Source organism: Plecotus auritus, assembly GCF_963455305.1.
Source record: "Plecotus auritus genome assembly, chromosome: 3".
In the NCBI taxonomy this organism is placed as follows: Eukaryota; Metazoa; Chordata; class Mammalia; order Chiroptera; family Vespertilionidae; genus Plecotus; species Plecotus auritus.
The window spans coordinates 189,532,635-189,558,963 of record NC_137772.1 but is presented as its reverse complement, the minus strand read 5'-3'; the positions used below and the strand labels follow the sequence as shown (position 1 = coordinate 189,558,963).

At 43.2% G+C, this 26,329-nt stretch overlaps 1 protein-coding gene across 1 annotated transcript in view; it reads left to right on the top strand.

The window, feature by feature from the left end:
• The window catches only part of FAR2 (fatty acyl-CoA reductase 2), a 151,888-nt gene that overhangs the window by 73,245 nt on the left and 52,314 nt on the right, over nt 1-26,329 (top strand). Inside the window, exon 2 of the mRNA XM_080662856.1 lies at nt 20,719-20,947. Coding sequence (XP_080518982.1) covers nt 20,759-20,947 — 189 coding nt within the window. The 5' untranslated portion in view covers nt 20,719-20,758. The remainder of the gene's footprint in view (nt 1-20,718; nt 20,948-26,329) is intronic.

Genomic DNA, 26,329 nt, shown 5'->3' with positions numbered 1-26,329 from the left:
GGTTTACCTGTCTGTCCTATCAGGATTGATATATTTTGAAGTTGTCTGTTTTTAACTATTCTAATGATGAAGAAACAAAGTAAGATAAAGTGTGAAGATCCTGAAAGGCATCTGATATGTTTCAATAAATCCATATGAAAAACTTGGACACCTGATTTTTAAACAAGCTCCACAGGTAATCCCTATGGGCATCACTGTTCTAGCAATCTCACTTTAAATTCATGATGTACCTGCTGACAGTTTCATCTCTCAATTTAAAAAAATACAACAAGAAACAAAGTAGTCCTGAATAACAAAAAGAAATTGGTTGGCAAAGTAAAGATGCCAGAAACCTTTTAAAAAGATTATATTTATTTGTTCTCTGATTTATTCATCCATTTATTCAAAAAAAAAAATCACAATTGAGTGCCTACCAACTGCTGGCTCTCCCCTAAGTCCCGAGGATAGTGATGAGCATAGGCAGATGCATTCCTGCCCTAAAAGAGTTTAAAGTCGAGCTGGGGAGCTCTTTTAATCAGGACATCGTACAGATAAATGGCAAATTACAATGGTGGCAAGTGCTGACAGAGAAAGGTGTATGAAAGAGTTTAAATTACAGCTCAGACTGAAAGATCAGCTTCTCAGTGGAAGGGAAAAACTGATATCTGAAGGATGACTGGGCGATGACAAGACAAATATGGACTTGAGAACATTCCAGTAAAGGGAACATCTTGTAGTCAATGTGTCTGGCTGGTGCTGAGCAAACAGCAGTGAACAAAACAAACTCCCTGCCCACCTGGGGCTTATGTTTTAATATTTTTTTTATTTTTTATTAATTTCAGAGAGGAAGGGAGAGGGAGAGAGAGATAGAAAAATCAATGATGAGAGGGAATCATTGATTAGCTGCCTTCTGCACGCCCCTTACTGGGGATCTAGCCCACAACCCAGGCATGTGCCCTAGACTGTAATCGAACCCTGAACCCTTCAGTCCACAGGCCGATGCTCTATTCACTGAGCGAAACCAGCTAGGGCTGGGGCTTAGGTTTTAGTTGGTGGAGAAAACAGACTATAAACAAATAACCCAATAAATATAAATGATTCCAGGTGGTTATAAGTACTGTGAAGAAGAAACAATAAACTGAATAGGGAGTACAGGGTGTGGAGATGAGGTGGATGTGTTAGGGCGGACACCTGGGAGAAGGTCTCCCTAATGAGCTGCCTTTGAACTGAGACATGAAGGAGAAGCAGCATGCAGCTATGGGTAGGGGGAGCCTCCCTGGGCAGGGAGAAGAATGGGAACTGAGGCCTGGAGTAGAGCTTCTCTTGAGCAGAAGAGACTGGGTCTGAGTGGGGGTTGGGGGGGGGTGGAGGAAGGAGGGAGGCAGTGGTAGAAGATGCCATCATCTACTACAGGTAATGGGGCCAAGTCATTCAGCGCCTTTTATGTGAAAAAGGCAATTGTATTTGGAATTGGTGTTGACCTAGATGTTCTTGGAAACACTTTTAACAGCTATAGTCCCTTCTCAATAAAGGCTTACAAAGAGAAAAAGATAATGCTAATAAAGTGTAACATGTTGACATTGCACATAGAGAAATGCAACTCAGAAATCCTTTTAGGGAGATCATTTCTTTTTTTGTTCAGGAAAGTAAATATGGGCACCTTTAGTCTGAGAACCACTCCCTCTTACCCCCTCTAAGGATGGGGTTGGGATGGGAATCAGGGAAGGAGAAAGAGGGGACAAGGAGGGGGAGGAGGGATTCCAGAGGACAGAGCAAACCTGAGGGAACTGGTGGGAAATTTCTGAGGAAGGAGGAATGCAAACAAAAGGCAACCATTGGAGAGTTTAAGCATAGGACTGATAGACCTGACTTGCCTCTGAGAAGGATCGCTTGAGCTAATATAGAGAGCTAGTGGCCCAGTGCACGAAATTTGTACACATTAAAAGGAAATTAACTAGAGGAAGTATTTTAATATTGTTATTTGTCCTTTCTCTATAATAGAAATGTCAGAGATGAAAGAAAATTAGTAAAATGTATATGAAAATCTTCCTCCTGTCAGAGTCTGGGGCGCACCGCGGGACCCAGAGTCAAGTCCGCGCCCACCCGCACGCGCCTTGAAATCATGCGAGACAAGACCCGGCTGGCCCCACCCTCGTCAAGCCCCACTGGGCAGGGGGCACAGCCTCAGGTCCTCCGGCCTGGTGCTGGGTGTGTGGGGGGGGTGCAGCCTCAGGTTCCCTGTCAAGCCCTGCCAGGTGGGGAGCACAGCCTCAGGGCCCCCAGCGCATGCCGGGCGGGGGGCGCAGCCTAAGGTCCCCCGGTGCACCTTCAGGTCCTCCAGCCCTGTGCTGTGGCGGGAGGCATGGCTTCAGGTCCCCGGGCCTAGCACCAGGGCAGAGGGCACGGCCTGAGGTCCTCCAGCCCGGCGCTGGGGCGGGGGGGGCATGACGTGAGGTCCCCCGGCATGGGACAGGGTGAGGGGCGTGGCCTGAGGTTCCCTGTCAAGCCCCACTGGGCAGGGGGCGCAACCTCAGGTCCCCTGCCCTGGCCCAGTGCCACGCAGCCTCAGGTCCCTGCTGATTGCTCGTTATGGCTCATTACAGGAACTCGGCCTCTGTTGTGAGTGCAGCCATCTTGTGTTATGAAAACCCACCTCTGCTGTGGGTGCAGCCATCTTTGTTGCAGCGTGACAGTCAATTTGCATATTCCCTCTTTATTAGATTAGATGGGCTGTTTGTGGAACAAGGGTGAGGGCAGCAGGAACCACTTAGAAGCTATTGGTAATGGTTTGGACCAGTGTGTCATAAGCAAAGGTGGTGAGAAGTGGTCAGATCCTGAGTGCACTTTGTAGGTAGGGCTGATGGGATTTGCTAAAGATCGGTTAGTGTGAGAAAAAGAGAGTCCATGTGGCCTCATTGTCTTTGCACTGATCAACACAAGGAATAGAATTTTTCTTTACTGAGATGGGGAAGATTATAAGAGGAGTAGGTTGGGGAGAGGTGGTTCAGTAGCTTATTTTTTTAATGCTAGAAATTTTACTCTATATTTAAAGGCCAGTTTTGAAAATGCATTCTGAATTTGTACTAGAGAAAGGTTAAGCTATGCATATGCTACATAAATAAGGTGTGTGGATATGATATAATGTTTGGATGTTTATGTATGGATGTAAACGTGCTAAATACACTTAACTGTCTTCCTCTAGTATTTCTGTGACTTTACATTTGAAATAAATCGAAATATACCTTCTCTAGAAAATGAAGGAGGAATTTCTGTAAAGTTTAGATTTATTTTGTCTAGATATTCTCCAAATTGTGATTTCTGTTTTTGCACATATACATGACTCTGTTTCCTTCCCTTCTCAGGGGAAAAAAAAAAAAAAATTGTTGCTTCCTCCCTCCTCTGGTCTCTCTAGCTCAATTTCTTCCTTCCTTCCTTCCTTCCTTCCTTCCTTCCTCCCTCCCTCCCTCCCTCCCTCCCTCCCTCTTCCTTCCTTCCTTCCTTCCTTCCTTCCTTCCTTCCTTCCTTCCTTCCTTCCTTCCTTCCTTCCTTCCTTCCTTCTTTCTTTCTTTCTTTCTTTCTTTCTTTCTTTCTTTCTTTCTTTCTTTCTTTCTTTCTTTCTAATTTCGCACACTGCAATGGTTTTGCAGACTTCATTGTGACCTGACAATGCTCCAATATTTCCTTTGATGTTGTATTTTGGGCTCCTTTCAAAAAAATATATATAAAATGTAAAATCCTTCCTTTCCTTCCTGTGTCAACGTTTGAAACGAAGAGCAAACAGTCTTGTTTTTCTTGTTGCATACTAAACAGCCGGACCTGTGTTGCTCCCTGTCTTGCCTGCCTTTCATTCCTGAGGAGGCACCTCTGTGGCTCCAGGGAGTGGTTGGTTCCTGGGGCAGTTGTGAGGGTGTGGCCCAGGACCCTAGTGTGTGTGTCTGAGTGGTGAGGAACACCACTAGGGTCTCTGTGGAGACATCACTCATAGGTACACCCAGTGATAGTGACAGATGTCACACGTGAGGGTTTTAGAGAACTGAATCTGAACGCTAAGCATGCACCTTGCCTCGGGGTAATTTTGTAAGTCCATTCCAATACACAGCATTTCATGTTACAAACAAGTGATCTACAAGGGTTTCACAGAATTTCAGGGTTTCTGTGGCCTGGAAAGGAACATGTATGTAAGTTTGAGGTCTTTGTCTTGACAGCTTGACTCCATTTAGAACTGGTAACCCAAAATGACAAAATGCAGTAATAAGACAAAAAACTTCCTTCCTTTAAATCACCTCCTCTTTGTGACCCCCGGAGACTGTTTTACTGGCGAGTTTACCCCTTCTCTAAATTAGTGACTATCCACATGTGAAAAGTCTGCATCCTGAAAGGAGCATGCTGTTTTTAAATCCTTTAAATTACATTGAGACTCATGTCCAATGCCCACGTGCCCTGATTCAGTCACTGGGATTCAGGCCAAGTGGACAGCACTGTAGTCCCATTTCCCCCACAAGCAACTCAAGTCTTACCACCTACCGTGCTCTAGATCTGCTCATATATCCTATTCACGATAAAGAAATGTGGAATTAGAGTTACTGCAATAACCCCGGAAATCCCCTTAAACTCTCAATAGTGCATCTGAATTGAATTCAACTGCTACACCAATAGACATACAGATTAGTAGCATTATCCTTGGAGTCACTACCTTTTAGGGAAAGATAAAAGTACTCCAACAGTAAAAATTAAGGGTTAGCAGAGGACAGTGGAGAAAAAGCCTCTTTTATTTTTCTACACGTGGATAACGGTTCCTGGAATACCTTTGGAATTAGTGAGATCAAGTGGAAAGCCTTGCTCTGCCACTTGTGTGGCCCCATTCACAAGTTAACCTCTACAATTCCCCTTCCCTGTAAAATGAGTGTAAGAGTTGTGTGGAAATACAGGAAGACCAACCAAATGGGAACAAATACGGGCTATTCATTCTGAGCCTGCAAGAGCAAGGGAGGCCCTCACCCTCGCCTGTGTTTTGGCACAGACTCCGAAGCAAAGGAGCTAGAAAGCTTCCTAGGGAAGAAAGAGAAGGCTTCGGGGCTGCCCTGTTGGAGATTATTGGTGTGGAGAAGCTACACATAGGCAGGTTAACTACAAGTGGGGCATCCCGTGTGATTGGTTAGTGGTGGATATGTGGCTTTCTCTGATTGGTGCTAAATTGAAAATAGGGACAAAAATTAGGGAAGCTGTCAGTTGTTAATCAAGTCCTGGCTGTTTTGCGCTGAGCTGAGGTCTTTGTCTTGACAGCTTGACACAGGAAGGAAAGGAAGGATTTTACATTTTATACATATTTTTTTGAAAGGAGCCCAAAATACAACATCAAAGGAAATATTGGAGCATTGTCAGGTCACAATGAAGTCTGCAATGGGTTGTTTGGATTGCCATTAGAAGTAGCAATTTGACTTCCAGACAATCGAATTTACAGCTGGCTGGCTTCCTGGGTTGTGTATTGTAGATAAGAGGTTGGGTTCCTGAGCAGATTGCTGCAGGTTGTGGGTCAAAGCTCTCCTTTTCTATAAGGTCTGGCCATTGCTCATGTGTATATTCAGTCTCTCAGTTGTGCCCATGAAAAGCATCCATCAAAGCGCTATCGTTTGGTGGGTGCTCAATAAATGAAGTACCAATGGACACAGACACTGGGGCGGTGGGGGCTTGCCCGGGTGAGAATAGCTGGGTGGGGGGGGGGGAATCAATTGGGGAAAAAGGAGACATATGTAAAACTTTAGGCAATAAATAAATAAATATCCTATATAATAAAGAGGTAATATGCAAATTAACCCTCATGCCCTCACAAGACCAGGCCGGCAGGGGGGTTAGTGAGGGACAACCAAATGACTGAATAACAGGCTGCATGGGGTGACCAGGCCAGCAGGGGGGTTAGTGAGGAATGACCAAATGACTGAATAAGCATGCTTCATGGGGTGACAAGGTCGGCAAAGGGGTTAGTGAGGGACGACCAAACGACTGAACAAGCAGGCTGCATGGGGCGACCAGGCCAGCAGGGGGGTTAGTGAAAGACAACCAAATGACTGAACAACAGGCTGCATGGGGCGACCAGGCCAGCAGGGGGGTTAGTGAGTGATGACCAAACGACTGAACAGCAGGCTGAGTGGGGCAACCAGGCTGGTGGGAGGTGGGGGTGGGGGCTGTGAGGGGTGACCAGGCCAGCAGGGGGGCAGTTGGGGGCAACCAGGCTGGTAGAGGGGGGAAATTAGGGGCAACCAGGATGGCAGGGGGGGGGGGCAGTAAGGGGCGACTAGGCTGGCAGGGGGGGGGCAGTTGGGGGCAACCAGGCCAGGAGGGGGGGGCAGTTAGGAGTGACCAGGCCAGCAGGGAGGGGGCAATTTGGGGCGACCAGGCAGGCAGCAGGTGAGGAGTTAGGAGCCAGTGGTCCCAGATTGTGAGAGGGATGTCCGACTGCTGGTTTAGGCCCGATTCCCGGGATCAGGTCTAAACCAGCAGTCAGACATCCCCCAAGGGGTCCCAGATTGGAGAGGGTGCAGGCTGGGCTGAGGGGACCCCCCCCAAGCACAAATTTCATGCACCAGGCCTCTAGTGTGTGTGTGTGTGTGTGTGTGTGTGTGTGTGTGTATATATATATATATATATATATATATATATATATATATATATATATATATAATCCTATCTAATAAAGAGGGAATATGCTAATTGACCATCATTCCGTCACAAAGATGGCTGCACCCACAGCTGAAGCCAAGTTCCCATAAGGAGCCTTAACAAGGAATCAGCAGGGACCTGAGGCTACGCCCTCCCCCGCCCCCATAGGGCTTGACAGGGGACCTCAGGCCACGCCCCCCGCCCTGGCGACAGGCCAGGGGACCTGAGGTATGCCCCCCACCCTGGCGCCAGGCCAGGGTACCTGAGGCCATGCCCCCCCACCCAATGGGGCTTGACGGGGAACCTCAAGGTGAACTTCCCATCCTGGTGCTGAGCTAGGTGACCTCAGACTGCTCCCCCAACCCCAGCACCAGGCTGGGGAATCTCAGGCCGCGCCCCCCACCAGGTGGGGCTTGACAGGAGACTTCAGGCCGTGCCCCCCACCCCGGCACCAGGCCGGGGGACCTCAGACCGCACCCCCTGCCCAGTGGGGCTTGATGGTGTACCTCAGGCTGCACCCCCCCCGCCCCAGCATCGGGCCAGGGGACCTGAGGCTGCGCCCCCCTGCCTGGCTGGGCTTGACAGGGGACCTCAGGCCATGTCCCCCACCCAGCGGGGCTTGACGGGATCTCAGGCCATGTCCCCCACCTGGCGGGGCTTGACGGGGCACCTCAAGGCATGCCCCCCACCCCAGTCTGGGCTGGGGGACCTGAGGCTGCATCCCCTGCCCGGCGGGGCTTGACAAGGGTGGGACTGGCCAGGTCTGGATCTAGCCCAATGGGGGCGGGGCCGGATGGGTCTGGGTCTCATGCGATTTTGAGGCGCATGTGGGTGGGCAGGGACTTGACTCTGGGTCCCATGGTGCACCCCAGACTCTGACAGGAGGAAGGTTTTTATATACATTCTACTAATTTTCTTTCATCTCTGACACTTCTATTATAGAGAAAGGGCAAATAGGAATATTAAATTATTTCCTCTAATTAATCCCCTTTTAGTGTGCATGAATTTCTTGCACCAGGCCACTAGTAAATAAATAAAGTACAGTGTCAGCAAGTGTTTGAAACCACTGCTCTCTGACACCTTTTTCTTGATGTCTGTGCTAGATTTTGTTTCAGAACTGGGTAGACGTAGGAAAGCCAGATTATCTTGGTATAACCAGGTCTTTTCTGTGGAATTATGTCAGAGTTGGAATGGTACATCAGTTGTAAGAAAAACACCTGTGAATTCCTTAGGAGAGTCTGAAATTGCCCATCTCGTTAATTTCACTTTCAGGAACTGTCTAAGCCCAAAAGAAACTGCAGGGTCCTAACAGGTCTCTCCATTCATCCTGAGTTTAGGATGTATTCTGGGGGTGCCTATGAGCTTAAAGCCATTTACAGTTAACAGTTCTGTAATAAGAACTCACATGATGAGAGACAAGGCACTTTTTCCTGAACAGGTGTCTTGTTTATTGCTGTATTCCCAGCATCTAGCGCAATGCCTGGAACATAGTGTACATTTAATCAGCAGTTGATATCTTGGTCACTTCTTCCCCCCAAAATGCTAAATTCTGGAAAGTATCAATGCACACAGAAAATGGAATTTTAAAGCCCTGTTCAATGAACAGAAAGGGAAGATGACTTGAAGTAGCTTATCTTATTGGAGTCAATGGAAAGTGGTGCAGAATTTGAACTTTAAATGCTAAACTTAGTCAAATGATTTCACAGAAACATTTCCCAAGCCAGTTGGTTCACACAGCCTGTCCGAGACGGCACATTTCCATGTGACAAGCAGAACCTCTTGCAGGAGACCAGGATTTCAAAGACAAGAGACCTGGCTTAGCATCCAGCCTGTACTAGGATGCACATTATCCCACACACACCCATTTATCCATTGTCTGTTCATTCATTCATTTCACTTATATAACACTGACTGAGCCCCTCGAATTTACCAAGCATTAGGTATTAAACATGAACCTACGGTCCCTGCCCTGTAAGAGCTCAAGGGTCTAATATAAAATCCATGCTGAACAGGATAGGACAGAATTTATTCATTCAATTATAATATCTGGAGCACATGATGATGACCACTAAGGTCTCTGCCCTTAAATAACCTCAACTCATGTACAGCAGAAAACTCATGTACACAAATATATAAGATAGAACATGGTAAGAGAAAAACAAAATGTCCTTCCAATGTTTCTACCATCCATCTCTTCCCTTCCAACCTCATTGACCCAACTGTAAAAGGTGCCAAGTTCTGTCCAGCCTTTTTTTTATTATCAAATCCTCCCAATAATATTGTTCCCATTTTACAAATGGAGAAACCACCTGGTGAAGGCTAACTCCCTTGCCTAAGATCATAACTAGTAAATAGTAGAGCTGAAATTCAAACCAGCATCTGCCTTATTTAGGCGCACCTGCACAGTTCAAATCCGTGTTTTACAAGGGTCAACTGTATTTACATTTATTCAGCTTTTTCTTGAAAGGCTGTCAATATATTGGAAACAAGGATTTCTAATTCACCATAGTATATGGATTTAGGTATAATTAACTAATCCTTGTATTAACCTTTAAAAATATATCATTGCTGACATGGTCCAAGAATAATTACTTGGCAAGTGGCCATGACTAAGGTGCTGGAATCTCACTACACCACATGACTAACACTGTGCTTTTTCCTTGGATGGATATAGCTTATAAATATTGTGTCTAATTATTAACAGCAACAAATTCTGGTAACCCACATAGCTGCAAAAGAGCTGTATGCTTTTAGATATAAACATTAACTTTGTTGTGACTTCAGTTACAGAAACTGTGCCTGGGAAAATTAACATATCCCATCATTCCTGTTATCTGGAAAATGCTTTTTTCTCAATCTCTGTTAAAAACAAACAAACAAAAAACACCCAAAGATTGTAATTTAGTACAACCATTATGGGAAAAAAGTATGTAGGATTCTCAAAAAAGTAATAAGAAAATCCCAATATGATCCAATAATTCTACTTCTGCAGTTATATCTAAAGGAAACAAAAACACTAACTCAAAAAGATATCTGCACCCCCATGTTCATAGCAGCATTTTTTATAGTAGCCAAGACATGAAAATAACCTAAGTCTCCTCTGAAAGATGAATGGATAAAAAAGTTGTGATATATATGTATGTATATATATATATATGAATATAATATATAATATATAATATATAATATATAATATATAATATATAATATATAATATTATTTAGCCATAAAAAAGGAAATCCTGCCATTTGCAGAAACATGGATGGACCTTGAAGGCTTTATGCTAAGTGAAACAATTCCAAACAAGAAAGACAAATACTGTATGATCTTAAATGTGGAATCTAAAACAACAACAACAGAAGCTTGTAGAAAAATAGATCAGATCTGTGGTTACCAGAGGAGGAGGGTTTGGGGAGGGGGAATTGACGAAAGGTGGTCAAAAGGTACAAACTTCCAGTTATGAGTGCTATGGATGTAATTTAAATATGATGACTATAGTTACCACTGCTGTAAAACTTTGTTAAGAGAGTAAATCTAAGAGTTTTCATTATAAGATATTTTTTAATTTCCTTTGAGTGTATTTATATAAGATGATAGATGTTAACTAAACTTATTGTGGTAATCATTTAACAATATATGTAAGTCAAACCTTTATGCTGTACATCTGAAACTCATATAGTGATGTATGTCAATAATATCTCCACAAACTGGAAAAAAAAGCATAAAATATTGGTAATCTTATTTCAGAGAGAGAAGAAAAGAAACACTACGAACAGTTTGCTTTCAGCTAGCAAGGCCAGCAATACCTTCACTCTCCCACCTTAGGGATATATCTACTCTCTAGCCCTGTGTCATAGTTTGGTTTGCAGGAATCTTTATCACCTTTCTTTTCCACAAGATATCATATTGGTCCATTACATTGGTGATATTATGCTGATTGGACCTGGTGGTCAAGAGTCGTAACCACTGTAGACTTAAAGGTAAGACATTTGAGTATCAGAGTAGTAAATAAATCCAACAGAATTTCAGGGGCCCTTAATCTCAGTGAAATTTTATGGGCCCAGTGGTGTGGGGTGTGTTGAGATATCCACTCTAAATTAAAAGCTAAGTCATTGCATCTGGCCTTTCCCACAACCAAAAATAAATAAAATAAAATAATAAAATAAAATAAAATAAAATAAAATAAAATAAAATAAAATAAAATAAAATAAAATAAAATAAATAAATAAATAAATAAATATTTTAAAAAGGCACAATGCCTAGTGAGTCTGTTTGGATTTTGGAGGCAACATGTTCCTCATTTGGGTGTGTTACTCTGGCCGGCTTAGTGAGTAACCCAAACAGCTGCTAGTTTTTAATGGGGCCCCGAACAGAGGAATCTGCAACAGGTCCAAGATGCTGGGCCACCTACTATTAGGTCTGCCCCGTGGGCCTTACAACCCGGCAGACCTAATAGTACTTGCAGTGCCAGTGGCAGATAGGGATGCTGTTTGGGGCCTTCTGCAAGCCCCTGTCATAACACAGGCTCTTAGATTTTAAAGCAGAGCCCTGCCATTCTCTGTGAACAACTAGTCTCCTTTTAAGAAATAGCTTTGAGCCAAAACCGGTTTGGCTCAGTGGATAGAGCGTCAGCCTGCGGACTGAAAGGTCCCAGGTTCGATTCCGGTCAAGGGCATGTACCTTGGTTGCGGGCACATCCCCAGTAGGAGGTGTGCAAGAGGCAGCTGATCGATGTTTCTGACTATCTATCACTCTTCCTTCCTCTCTGTAAAAAATCAATAAAATATATATTTAAAAAAAAAAAAAAGAAATAGCTTTGGGCAAGATACTGGGTCTTAGTAGAGACTGAACACATAACCATGGGCCACCAAGTTACCATGAAACCTAAGCTGTCCATATGGAAGTGGCTGTTGTCTGACCCACCGAGCCATAAAGTTGTGCTTGCTCAGCGGCGCTCTGTCAACTGAAAGTTGTATATATCTGATCAGGCCCAAGCATGCCCCGAAGACACAAGTAAGTCACGTGAAGAAGTGACCCAAATGCCCATGGTCCCCACTTTTGTTACACTGCCTTCTGTCAGGCTACACTTATGACCTTACGGGGAATTCCCACTACTCAGTTGACAGAGGAGAGAATTCTCAGGTCTGGTTTACAGATGGTTCTGCATGATATGTGGGTACCACACAAAGTGCACATCTGCAGCACTACAGCCCCTTTCTGGAACCTTCCTGAAGGACCATGGTGAAGGAAAATCATCCCAGTGAGCAGATCTTTGAGCAGTGCACCTGGTCAGATGTGGGTTATATACTGATTCGTGGCCTGTGGCCAATGGTTTGGCTGGGTGGTCGAGGACTTGGAACATTATTGAAAATTGATGACAAGGAAGTCTGGGAAAGATGTGTATAGAATGAGAAAAAACATGGAGATACGTGTGTCCAATATAAATGTTCACTAAAGAGTGAACTCAACAAAGGAAGAGTTTAATAATCAAGTAGATAGGATGACCTATTCTGTAATTACCAGTCAGCCTCTTTCCCCAGCCACCCTGTCATCACCCAACGAGCTCGTGAACAAAGGGGCCATTTAGACACAATGGAGGCTATGCACAGGCTCAGGAACATGGGCCTCTGCTCACCAAGGCCACCTTGGCTGTAACCACTGCTGAGGGTCCAGTCTGCAAATGCCAGCGTTGAGTCCCTGACATGGCACCATTCCTCTGGATGACCAACCAGCTGCCCGATGGCAGACTGACTACATTGGACCACTTCCATCAGGGAAGGGTCAGTGTGTTGTTCTTACTGGAATAAACACCTGTTCTGGATATTCTGGATTTACCAAAGCTCCACAATTTCTTAGAAATTTCTAGAAAGAGAGAGAGAGAGAGATGTCATATCATCTCCAAAATAAAAAGTATTTAATTCCAAGGAAAACATGAAAATGTTGGCTTACCATTCATTCAGGAGAGTTTCTTGGTGGTCATTGTGTTGACCAACCATTCTTTTATTTATAATCTGACCAATTTATAATTCACCAAGAGGAAATAGGGAGCATCATGGTTTGTATTTTATTGTGATTCTCTTAATATTTTAGATTCTTCCCATGCTGACTGATGTTTGACTTACCTATAAACAATAATAATAAAACCATGCATTTTTTAAATGCTTCACCATTTAGCAAGAATGTTTGCATAGTAATTATCCACACCTAATATGGTATGTAGTACACAGTAGGCACAAAGTACACCTATTTAATCAATTATTATGAAATGATGAATTTAGATCATATCTTTTTTCCTTTTTCATTTGTTAAATTGAGACTTTTAAAAAGACTTAATAAGTTAGCAGAAGCAAACTTAGAAGAATGAGTTGGGGTGATTGCTAAATTTGGTGTTCTTAAAGCCAGCCTGAACTATCCCTCCCCATCTGGGACTGTTTCCAACTTGATATTTCTTGACAATGGAACATTGCTAATCCAATTAGTGAGGCCTGTGCCCAACAGCTGCCCACAGTACCTCTGGGGCTTGATACTCTTCCATCAAGAACTTACTAGTAAAAATTCTCTCAGATGCCGAAACCGGTTTGGCTCAGTGGATAGAGCGTCGGCCTGTGGACTGAAGGGTCCCAGGTTCGATTCCGGTCAAGGGCATGTACCTTGGTTGCGGGCACATCCCCAGTGGGAGGTGTGCAGGAGGCAGCTGATCGATGTTTCTCTCTCATCGATGTTTCTAGCTCTCTATCCCTCTCCCTTCCTCTCTGTAAAATATCAATAAAATATATTTTTAAAAAAAATTCTCTCAGAAAAACTTTACATAAGAAGCCCACAGTGAAAAGTACCTGATTTCATTGCCAAGTTGTATAATTTGGGATATATGCAGGAAACGAAAGCAAGAAAAAGGAAGATCTCTCTGATGAAAACTTTTTTTATCACTAGGACCTTCACACAGATATATGACATATATACAGGTTTTTAAGGCTTAAATTAATAAGGTTTCTGTAGTTTATCAAAGAATACCTGTGCATATTTTCACAAATCTGTGAAAACCAAGAACCGATATCTTACCTTTATGCCACAAAGATGAGAATATGAGACAGATACATCTGCTACGTAATAAAGGGTTACATCATAATTGGAAAGGTTTATATATATTACTAGTGGCCTGGTGTACAAAATTCGTGCACAGAGGGGGAGGCGGGGTGGGGGGGGGTGTCCCTCAGCCCGGCCTGCACCCTCTCCAATCTGGGACCCCTCGAAGGATGTCCTACTGCCGGTTTACAGGGATTGGGCCTAAACCAGCAGTTGGACATCCCTCTCAAAATCTGGGACTGCTGGCTCCTAACCGCACACCTGCCTGCCTCCCTGATTGCCCCTAACCACTCTGCCTGCCAGCCTGCTCGCCCCCAACTGCCCTCCACCACCGGCCTGCTCACCCCCAACTGCACCCCCCCCCCCGCTGCTGGCCTGCTTGCCCCCACCTGCTGGCCTCACCCCAAACTGCCCCCCACTGTCCTGATCACCCCCAACTGATTCCCACTGACAGCCTGCTCACCCCCAACTGCCCCCCCTGCCAGCCTGATCACACCCAATGCCCCCCCACCAGCCTGATCACACCCAATGCCCCCCCCCCCACCAGCCTGATCACCCACAACTGCTGTCCCATCCTGGCCTGATCACCCACAACTGCCTTTCCCTCTTGGCCTCTAACTACCTCTACCTTGGCCCCACCACCATGGCTTTGTCCAGAAGAATGTCCGAAAGGTCTCCTGGAAGGTCTCCCAGTCTAATTAGCATATTACTCTTTTATTAGTATAGATCAGTGGGTCTCAACCTTTCTAATGTCGCGACCCTTTAATACAGTTCCTCATGTTGTGGTGACCCCCAACCATAAAATTATTTTCGTTGCTTCTTCATAACTGTAATTTTGCTACTGTTAATGAATCGTAATGTAAATATCTGTGTTTTCCGATCGTCTTAGGCGACCCTGCTAGCGGTTCTTAACCTGTGACTTATGGTTGGGGGTCACCACAACATGAGGAACTGTATTAAAGGGTCGTGGCATTAGAAAGGTTGAGAACCACTGGTATAGATAGAGGCCTGGTACACAGGTGGGAGCTGGCTGGTTTGCCCTGAAGGGTGTCCCAGATCAGGGTGGGGGTTCCCTTGGGATATGGGGCAGCTTGGGCAAGGGGCCTATCGTGGTTTGCAGGCCTGCCATGCCCCCATGGGGTGAGGGTCCCTGCTTGGGGGGCATGGCCAGCCTGGGTGAGGGGCTGAGGGCTGTTTGCAGGCTGGTCATGCCCCCCAGCAGGGACCCTCATCCCATGGGGGCATGGCTAGCCTGGGTGAGGGGCTGAAGGCTGTTTTCAGGCTGGCCACACCCACTTCAGGGTGGGGGTCCCTGCTGGGGTGCCTGGCCAGCCTGGGTGAGGGGCTGATGGCTGTTTGCAGGCTGGCCACGCCCCCCAGTGGGGATTCTTACTCCATGGGGGTGTGACCAGCCTGGGTAAGGGGTTGAGGGCCCTTTTCAGGCTGGCCACGCCCCCCGGCAACCCCGGCTCCCAGATCCTCCTTATTTTTTTTTTCCAGCCCCTCCTTAAGTGGAGGTCAGGGCTGGCTAGAAGCTTGGTTTCCTCTGTTGCTGGGGGCAACCCAAGCCTCCTGCTCACTCCAGCTCCATGGCCACCACCATCTTTGTTGGGTTAATTTACATACTCACTCCTGATTGGCTGGTGGGCGTAGCAGAGGGACAGTCAATTTGCATGTTTCTCTTTTATTAGTGTAGATTGTCAAGAGTTATTTTACTCACTTATCCAAAAAAGCACATGGTTTTGTTCTAGTGTGTTTGTGCATGTATTAATTTACTAGAGTTGTCATAACAAATACTACAGACTGGCTGGCTTACACAACAGATATTTATTTCTCACAGTTCTGGAGGCCAGAAGTCCATGATCAAGGGCCAGAAAATTCAGTTTCTGGTGAGAGCTCTCTTGGCTTGAGATAACTGCCTTCTCACTGAGGCCTCACATGGCCTGTTCTTGGTGCTTGTTGAAGGAGAGAGTATTCTCTCGCATTTCTTCATCTCATTAGACACTACTCTTATCAGATTAGGACCTCACCCTTATAACCCCATTTAAACTGAATCTATTTCCAAAGGCCTTATCTCCGAATACCTTCACATTTGGGGTTACAGTTTCAACATATGAATTTGAAGGGAACACAAGTTAGTTGAAAAACAGTGTGCAATGTCAGCTGAGCCACACGTTTAAAAATAATTTAAACACATCTTAAACTTAGGAAATTTTGCCCACAGCACTAGTTGTTATTACTTTCTAAGAACTTTTTTTAAGTATGTGTTTATTAAATTACCTTTTAAAATCATGGGAAGCAATCACCACCATGATACAACACTCTTTCCCTTTAACCCCATCACACTATTATACAACTACTGCCTTCTATTTCATTCCCCTCCAGGCTATTCCACGGGGATTTGTAATGGATGTGATGATACTCTACAAGTTAGTGTCCTCCTTTTTTTCTTTGAATATTATTTTAAGTGTATTTCCTTAATTCAACATACTTACTGAAAGATTTACAGTATTTAATTTTGATGGAGATGAACAACTTCAATTTACTGAATTTGAAATAAACAACATTGATCCTTTTTCAATAGGCTGGCCCATATTACTGGGCACATTGCCAACCAAAACTCCGTTGTCTATGTGAGATATCACTTAACATACAGCATACTTGGTATCTTCCAAAAAAGGCAAAAGAATTACTTATAGATGAGATTGACTTGGTTATCTACATAATTATTAATATACAGCAACCAATACTGAGTGGTCTTTTTCTCAGCTGATCTCATGCTGGTCCGATTGTCATTCTTTCTTAAGTTTGCCCAGAATAGGTTTAGATTCATAAAACTGAGAGTCAATCTAAATGAAAAGTGAGGTTAGTAGTCTAATTTATGAGACAGAAAGAAATTTTGTTAAATAAAAAGTGGGAAATCTTTCTCTGGAGAAATCTTCCTTCCTCTCCACTTTGAAGACTATCTAGTTTGCCACACATATAATTTGCTTGGGGAACTGTAATTAGTTATGAATGATCCAATATAGACAAAACAGGGTGTGGCAATGGGTCATATTCATACGTAGCTTTACAAGCAGAATTTTTATCCTTGATTCTTGACTTTTTAATAGGATGTGCTAAATATTATAAAATGAGAATTCAAGGCCCTAGAGCAATGGTTCTCGGGGGCGGGGGGGGGGGGGGGCGGGGGTGGTTTGGGCACATTTAACAAAGTTTACATCCTGCATTGCACTGAGCAGCCCCACAACGAAATGCATGTGTCCCAGAAGACTGATAGAGCCAAGGCCCGGAAACCTTCACCAAGAGTAAGATTCCTGAGGCAAAGTTTCCTTTTTAAAAGTGTTTTTCTCTAAAGGACAACCAAGAAATTTGGATAAACTTGTCTCCCTTAAATATTTGAATCTTAATTTTTTTTATTTTCCAGAACTACTCAAGGAATAATTAAAGTTCCCATATGCTGTGCAAAAAAATGTATAACTTGGCACAACTATCACAATTCAGTATTTTAAAATCTGAATTGTGAGAACAGCCTCATTTTACTATCAAAAGGAGAGTAAAAACTGTTTTCATTAATGATCATGGGGCAACTGGTGATCTTAAGGAGAAAATGCTCCAGAATAGAAAGGTAGAATCTAAGACGCATACAGCCAGTTTACTACCATCGCAGAGTCCTCTAGACAGCGCCTGGCTCAGAGTTGACATTTAGTGAAAAGACACTGGCCCGGCCAGCATAGCTCAGTGGTTGAGTGTCGACCTATGAAACAGGAGTTCACGGTTCAATTCCCAGTCAGGGCACAGGCCCGGGTGTGGGATCGATACCCATATGGAACGGGTTTGAGGGAGTCAGTTTTTATAAAGGAGTTTCTGGGGCCAGCAACCAAGCCTTAGTCTGAGAGTAGAAGCAAGAAACAGAGGAAACATCTCTGAAGCAGCTTTGATCTGAGGATGGACATTCTCTTTGACATTTTTCAGAATCAGTTGCCTTGATTGGAGTCACGGTCACCGTGGTCACCAGGTCTTGACGACCAGGTCTTGACGACGGGGCGATCAGTGCCAGGAGACACTGGTGTATGTTTTGTTTTCCTCTCAGGGCAATCAGTGTACCCTGCTATGGTTTCTGTTGTGTTTGAGAAGTATCTGGGCTGTGGACAGAGCAGGCAAATTCCATTCTTTGAGGACATATCAAGCCTTCCTTTGTCCCACGAGAAATAAGCTTGGGAGAGGTGTTTCCTGCTCTCTAAAATTCTTCATCACATGTTGCAAAACTGTGTCTGGAACCAAAATGTCTTAACAGTATATTTGCATTTCTAGAAAATGTGACTCCACTAAAGCATATGAGATTACAAAACAATGATATTATCAGAAGAAATAAGGTTGGGAAGTCCCTCTATCCAAACTCAGTTTCCCTTCCTTAATTTCTCTGCCACAAGCCATGCTCACTTGTGCCAAATATTAGAGTGGAGGAGTATGGTGCCTACACATTTTCATATAGAGAAGAATTGACAAGGTTCATCATCTAGTGGAGTTGTGTTTGGTGATAACACTGTATTTGGCTTGACGATTGATTGAGTTACAAATTGTCTCCTGTTTCCAAAAGAGGGTATAGAAAATGCTTCAGACAGAACATTTAAAGTAAATGTCAAAAGGAAAAGCAAGAACCATTAAGAGAAAAAATGTGGAACTAGTGATTATATTAATAGCTAATACTTAATAATAGTATATATTTAATATACTCTATATAACATATTTTAAGAGTTTTGCATGTGTTCATTCATGGAATTCTTACCACAGCACTAGTAAGTGGATACTTTTATTGTCCCCAGTTTATTGCAGCATAGAGATTAATAACTTGCCTGAGGTCACACAGCTAATAAGTGATAGACTGGGATTTGATTTCAGGCAGTCTCTCTTAGAACCTGTGTCCTAACCTAGGATGTTATCTAAACTCGTGACACCACTTTTCTGAGCTTCAAGGCAGGCAAGGCAAGAATAGTCTGTATTTTTCCAAAGTACTCAATTCTTGAGAAAATGGTTGAATAGCTTATAATATGAATAACGTTATATAATATGATAAAAAATCATTAATTGATGTTTTGCACAAGGTTCAAATGTGTTTCTCAAAATAATATTTCTCACATCAACCCTCAATAAAAGGGTTTTAAACAGCAGCTCAATAAGTCTAGCAAATGTGATCTGAAATTCAGATTTCCTAAAGCGAATAGTATTGATGATTGGGTGTGATTTCTGTCATCCATCCCAGTTTTGTCTACATTTGTAACAGTCTTGTTTATTTATGTGCTTATCTGTATTGTCTTGTTTATTTATGTGCTTATCTTTGTATCCCGGGCCTCCTCTGCTGGAGTGGCAGGTACCCAAAAGTATTTGTTGCATAATTTCATGAATGAATGAATCTTCTAAAGGCAAAGACTTCTGCTCAAGAACATAGCTGCAAGATCCTCAAAGTATAAATCATGACTATAAATTATAACGTGTACATTATAACTATGAAAGGTCATTGTTCCTGAGGAGTTACTGGCAGAGTGACCTTGACTGAAGCAGAAGAGGCTGGGTGTGAACTCTTGGACTTGTTGCATATTCCCCTTTATAACCCCGATGCCAAGGCCAGTCCCTGGAGTTAGTTGTGTTATGCAAGATCCACACCAACCCGGTCCAAGCAGACAGCTGAGGATTTGCTGTGGCCTGAAAAGTCAGTGGACAGAAAGGAAGTCTGCTGCTCTAGAGCCAGCACCGCCTTCACTCAAAGCTCAGAGGCTGCTTCCAATCAACAGTCTCTTACTACCTGGGCCTTAAAGACAAACACTTCATGCTGCATTTCTACCGCATGGGGACTGTTTGTCAGGAGTCCTGCATCCAAGTGCTGCAGCTGGCTCCCACCACCCTCTCCCCAGGCTGTGGAAACAGGGCTTAGCCAGCCTCTGTCTGTGGCCTCCCTGTGCAACCTTCTCCATCCTTTCTCATTTGCAATGTTTCAATCCTGTGAGCAGCATATGAAGGAAAGGATGGCACTCGACCCATTTTCAGCTCAAGGAAGAGAACATATCAATTCAGAAATGACTGGGTAGGACAGGGCCAGTCAGCTCAAGTAAAGCTAAAAGTTATTTGCTCAAGTAATGTCTCTAAATAAAACTGCAATGAGCCGTGGCCGGTGTTTCTCAGTGGTTAGAGCGTCACCCCATGCACCAAAGGGTCGAGAGTTCTATTTCTGGTCAGGGTACATATCCAGGTTGCAGGGTCGATCCCCAGTTGGGCGTTTCCAAGAGGCAGTGACCGATGCTTCTCTCTCACAGCAATGTTTCTCTCTCTCTCTCCTTCTGGAATCAATAAAAAACATATCCTTGGGTGAGGATTTAAAAAAAAAAACTGCAATGAAATAATAATTATATCCTAATTTTAAAAAGTTTTATAGCTGTTCTAAGTTTTGGGTTAACAGGTTATAGAGCCACTCCTCGCCTTATTATTTACATTCTTGCAATCCTGAACTCCTTTTATTTCCCCCATACAGCATGCTACACCACACCTTGGACCTTTGTTCTTTCTCTTTTTTTATTTGGCTTGGAACACACTTACCACAGCCCTTCTCTGTCCTCAAGTTTCACCTCAGGTATTGCCTTCCTGAAATTTCCAGGTCCTGCTCTGCACCCCTCCACTGTGCCCCCGTTGTTTCAGCTCTTACTGTGTTACATACTGTATAACAGTCCCTACGTGTCTGTCCCCTGCATTCGACTTTGAGCAATTCCTTGAGAGCAGGAACCATGTTTCACTCATTTCTTGCCCACAGTTCCCAGCATAAAGTCTGGCATATACAGTGAGCTGAATAAATATTGATTGCCAGGAATCATGTTGTCAATAAGCCATGATGCTATCACTCTGACCTATCCCTGCATTCAAAATTCTGAGAGCACCAAAAACAGTTTAAATGACTGCATTTTAGAATTTCCAAGGATGTCATCTTCTGTTATTTCTCTTCCTTTTCAGGAACCTCTTTCTGGAGCCACGAGAGACAAAGGGAATAATCATGTCCATGATTGCAGCTTTCTACGGTGGCAAGTCCATTCTCATCACTGGGGCCACGGGCTTCCTGGGGAAAGTCTTGATGGAAAAGCTATTTCGCACCAGCCCGGACCTGAAAGTCATTTATATCCTCGTGAGGCCCAAGGCCGGCCAGACACTGCAGCAGAGGGTCGTCCAGATCTTAAATAGTAAGGTATGACTCATGGGGAGAGACTTAGGGCAAGGCGACCCTCTACAAGGCGACTCCCTACAGTGTCGTATATGGCCTCAAATGGCAGGTGAAGGTCAGGATATGGGGGCAGAGGGAGGAGAGGATACCAACAAGATAGCAACCAACTGCTCCTGGGAATCAGTCGTGCTTTCCCATAAGAGAGAAGAGCGTGCTTAGGCTCTGTCCCGGGCAAGCGGTCAGGGAGCCTCCATGTGGGAAAGGAATGTTTGGGGGAGCAAAGGGACCAGGTGCTGCGAGGCTCTGGATCCAGGGCCTGTTAAGAAAAACATGGATAACATTGAGGGCAGCTTGCTCTGGAGGCAGAACTGATGGGAAGTTGTAATTAGCCCAGAGCTCTCTTGTACATTCCATAAGCAAGTCCTGCAAAACTAGCATCAAGACTCAGGGTTCATTCTGGAGTCAAAATGTTATACTCGCTTCAAGGAGTCACCTTTGTGACAAACATTATGGGGAGAATTAATGAAAAAGAAATATAGGTTAATGTAAAAGAAGAACTGTCTCTTCTGACCCCAGAAGAAAGGATTAATATGAGCCAGGAGAGAACAGCATGGATTGCCAAGGGAGCTTTCCTCCAGCCTGTAGAATATTTGTCAGGTGCAGGCATTTCAGGGTTTTATTTCTAGTAATTAGAGGACTTCTTCAAAGCAGCTGTTACCTATTTATGATGAAATCATTGCAGCGCAGACTGGCAATTTTGCAAAGGATTCACAACAAGCGGGGCTGGTTGTGACTGTGGGTTTCAGACTCGTCTATGATTCAGAAGTTCATAGTCTTTCTTCTAGGCATCATGGCCTCCTCGGTACCTACCTTAGTGGGAAAGGGATTCGGCTGGGTAGTGCTTATATTTTTGGTTTGGGGTTGATATTTTGATTTTGTCACTTATGAGATATTACCTAAACTAGTGGTTTGAAAAGAAGCTGGGCATCTTGCATACCTTCCCTGATGAGTTCTTGAACTGTAAGACCTTGAGAAGTTGTACTTTGGAACACTGTGATTATGTTAAAAACTACAAACAAAACTGAAAGCAGTCTTCAGTCTGGAGAAAGCACCAGGGTTTGTTAATTTGAGAAAATGAAGTTTTTTAGTAAGGATGAAGATTATTAACATAATTGTCTCCAGTTTATTTTTATTCTTCCTTTTGACATTTCACTGATCCCTGAGAAATCCAGAAAGCTTGGAGCAATAGAAAGGAAAATAAGGCCGGGGTGAAAGCTTACAATTACTTAATGCAGAGGGGTTTGGTTTGAGGAAGGACCCAGATAAGTTCTACTAGTAACAGGTTAGATCACTCCTGGTACAGTTTGAGGTGGGGCATGTTAGGGCCTTAGGGGCAGGTGAGAGGACAGGAAATCTGGCATGGGCGGGTCAGGTGCTGAGGAATAACCTGCAGCTCTCTGGCAGTTCCAGAAATGTAATAAGCACGGAATCCTCCAGTTTTCAAAGAAGTGCCCAAAAGTCAAGTCCTGCAAAACTAGCATCAATAATGGGATAGTAATTATAACAACTACTTACTGAGTGTCGGCTAAAGGACAGATGCTTTTCTCGTCCTCACAACAACAATCCAAGGAAGGGTTCTTTGTTTTTCTCCATTGTATTTTTCCCATTATTATTATTATTACGTATCACAGAAATGGCCATGTAGATGCCTGTTGCAACATAGTCTCATCCCTGAAGCTGCCTCTTCTGATAGTTCTTGACTGTGTGGTTGCCTCTGGCGATAGTGCCTCCGTTTGCTATAGTGCCGATGCTGGATAATGCCCAGCCCTGTGGTAGCTGCCTGTTGCCATAGTGACAGCCTCTCCCTCTCAGGATAGCAGATGCCTCTGAAATAGTGACTTCCTCTCATGAGTGACTTCCTCTCTGATAGCAACTGCTTCGTGAGATAGTGCCCAGCTGGATAGCTGCCTGATGCAACATAACCCAGCCAGGTAGCCACCTACTGCGATATTGTCCAGCCCAGTGGTTGCCCATCGGGAGATTTAGGGAATTCTAAGGGAATGTGTATTTTTTTAAAGTTTAATTTACTTTTATTGAATTTATTGGGATGGCATTGGTTAATAAAATTACATATGTCTCAGGTGTACAATTCTATAACATATAATCTGTATATTGTATTGTGTGTTCACCACGCCAAGTCAAGTCTTTTTCCATCACCATTTATATCTCCTTTACCCTTCTCCCCCTTCGTACCCCCCTCGAATTCCAAGTATTCAACATTGTCTTTAAAAAAATATTTTTGTTTCTTTCACATCTGGGAAGCTTCTAAGGAAAATGAGGCAGGTTTCATGTGTTGCAATGTGAACATGCTCACCACACCCCATGCTTTTCAACTTGTGGGTGCCGAGGTTTCCTAAGCTGGCTGCTTAGTCTCTTACTTATGAAAAATGTGCTCCTTTTATTATGAACTAATCAGCTTTCCATCTTAACCAAACCAGTTTCAGATACAGAAATTGATATTTTCTCTATTTTGCTATCTTGAATATGGCTTTGCTTAACAAAACATGATGTCCCCTCGTATAACAGATAAGTAGTTGGAAATAAATCCTACAGTTGTGAAATTCCAAGAAATATTACGGGTATTTTGAGCTTCATTAGTGCCATAAAGATGTGGGTTGTTTTGTGTGTTTCGTTTTGTTTTTCCACAAAAACCACGTTCCATGTATGTCTACTTAGGATCTTAAACTGCCCATAATCTACTCTGAATAACTTTGTAAGAAAACACCAAGACAAAATCCATACCTGAAAAATAAACCCCAAATAGTTGAAATTACATTAAGACTGAGGTAGTTAAGTGATTGCGAGGCCAGCATCTAAACAAAGTTTCATTGAGAGAATACTGTATTTTTCTGTGTATAAGACACTATTTTTTTCTAAAATCGTTAGACTGAAAATTGAGGGGCATCTTATACACCGGAAGTCAGCCAAGGAGGGAGCCACGCAGGTGTAGCTGCCCATACCTTGTCAAACAGGCTTCCTCCAATCACGAGCCTTATTGTTACTGACGTTAGCTGATGCCTTAATTGGAGGTGGAGGTGGAGGTGGAGGTGGAGGTGGAGGGTGCAGAGATGCAACAGGGACTGGAGTGTTCTGAACCCATAAAGATTTTTAAAGAATAAAAAGATAAGTACCGGTAAGCAATTATCTTACTCTGCAAAATTCAAACTGAATGTCATCAGCTATGCAAAAGAGCATGGAAATAGAGCTGCAGAGAGACCATTTGGACCTCCTCCCACTGAATGTATGGTCAGACAGTGGAGAAAACAGAAAGAACAACTCCTTAAGATGCCAAAAAAGAAGAAGGCCTTAAGAGGAAAACCAGCAAAATGTTTAAAATATTGATTTCTTAATTTTGGGTTGGGAAGGGGGGGGTAGTCTTATACATGGGGGTGTCTTATACACAGAAAAATATGGTACCAAAAATGGGTGGGTCTTTTCCTAGCAAGTTAGAGTAATCAGACAAAGGAAGGGTCACAGAGAGATTATGCTGGGTTTGGAACGCAGCATCAGAGAAGACCTGGCACAAGTCAAGGTTTCCAGGAAGGGCCTATCCTGTCTGATGTAACCAGAAATCAGATTTATAAACAAAGCTTGGCAGGTTGTACTATATAATTCAAGTCAACTTCTCTGGAAAATGTGAATTATTCAATAAGCCCTCAGTTGGCCCCTAAATAAATCAACTTTGAAATACTCTGGGGAGCTTTCTGTAATGAATCATGCAGGGACACACACTGGACCCTCAGTTCACAGACCAATTGATTGTGTTTCAGACAATAGAAGATGGTAAGATTTAATTAAATCGTTAACTGAGTCCTTTTGCAAGACTATCACTATTTGGTCATTTTCTAGAAGACATTATGTAAATTAATCCTTAATAGAAAAAATAATGCATTTAAAGAAATTAACTTTGGCCCTAACCAGTTTGGTCAGTGGATAGAGTGTCAGCCTGCAGACTGAAAGGTCCCAGGTTCGACTCTGGTCAAGGGCATGTACCTTGGTTGCGGGCACATCCCCAGTAGGGAGTGTGCAGGAGGCAGCTGGTCAATGTTTCTAACTCTCTAGTCTTCTCACTTCCTCTCTGTAAAAAATCAATAAAATATATTTTTTTAAAAAGAAATTAACTTTGAAGTAATAATAAAAAAAACCAACAACTTCGAACCAAAAACATTAACACTGAACGAAATAACATCTGCAAAGAAAAGGCCAACAATCTGACCTTGTTGAGTATTAAGAAACACCCAACTGAAATGTTAATTTCATTTTTTGTAAAGTTCCTTGTTAATTTTTAAAGACCCTTTGATAAGGAAACAAAACAAAACAAAAAGAAACATTTTTCTGTTTTGTAAAAGCTGCTTATCCCTTCTTCCAAAAATGAATTTCTAATTGACTTTAATATTTCTGTTATATCTCTATATAAGGTAAAGGCAACTGGAAACAAGTTTATATTATAAATCCCCAAAGCCAGTTTTGTTCCATTACTATATTTTTTCCTAAGAAACTAATTATCCCACAAAAATCAAGAGACCTCTATAAACTTGGGACAACTAGAGGGAATATAATCTTGCCAGGCATTTAAATTTCCCATGACTAACAAACACACGATTTTAAAAGCCTGTAACTGGTTTTCAGTTTGACAGCTACTCAGCTGAGATTAGTTGAAGCATGTTAAGCCTCTCCCCTGTGGGCCATTTCCTTTCTTTCAAGAGAAAAAGAAAAAAATTAAAGAAATTGATTTAGTCCTGGGGAAATATTAAAGGTCAGAGGAACAGAAACAATTTATTTTCTAGATTCCTTATTTTCTTTTACAATACCATTCACTAGTTAACTCAATCACTGACATAATTTCAGGTATCCAACTTCCTTCCTTCTTTTTAAATTGTTTCCAATCATGCAAAGCCTTTTTTTTTAAAGCTTCAAAATGCCTGTACTAGTTTCATACAAACAGTCACTAAGCCACAAGATTCAGCATGATTCTGGAACACATTCAGTTTTCAGAGGTATCTGGATCATATGGTCTAACCAGAAACATTGAGATGACCCAACACACACACAAATACTCACACGTACATGTGTAGCTGTCAGGTTAACAGCTTTGGAAAATGGACTATTGTGGAAACAGAAAGGGAGTTTTTCTATTATTAGGAAACTAGTAAGTGGCAGGCACTAGGCTAGACATCTGACTTTCATTACCCTAGTTAATCTTCACAAAACTGTGGTGTGCCTTATTGCAACCTCTACAGATGAGAAATTAATCCAAAAATGTTGCCATCTATCTAAGGAATGACAAAGCAGAATTTCTCTTTTTTTTCCTTTAATATGTTTTTATTGATTTCAGAGAGAGGAAGG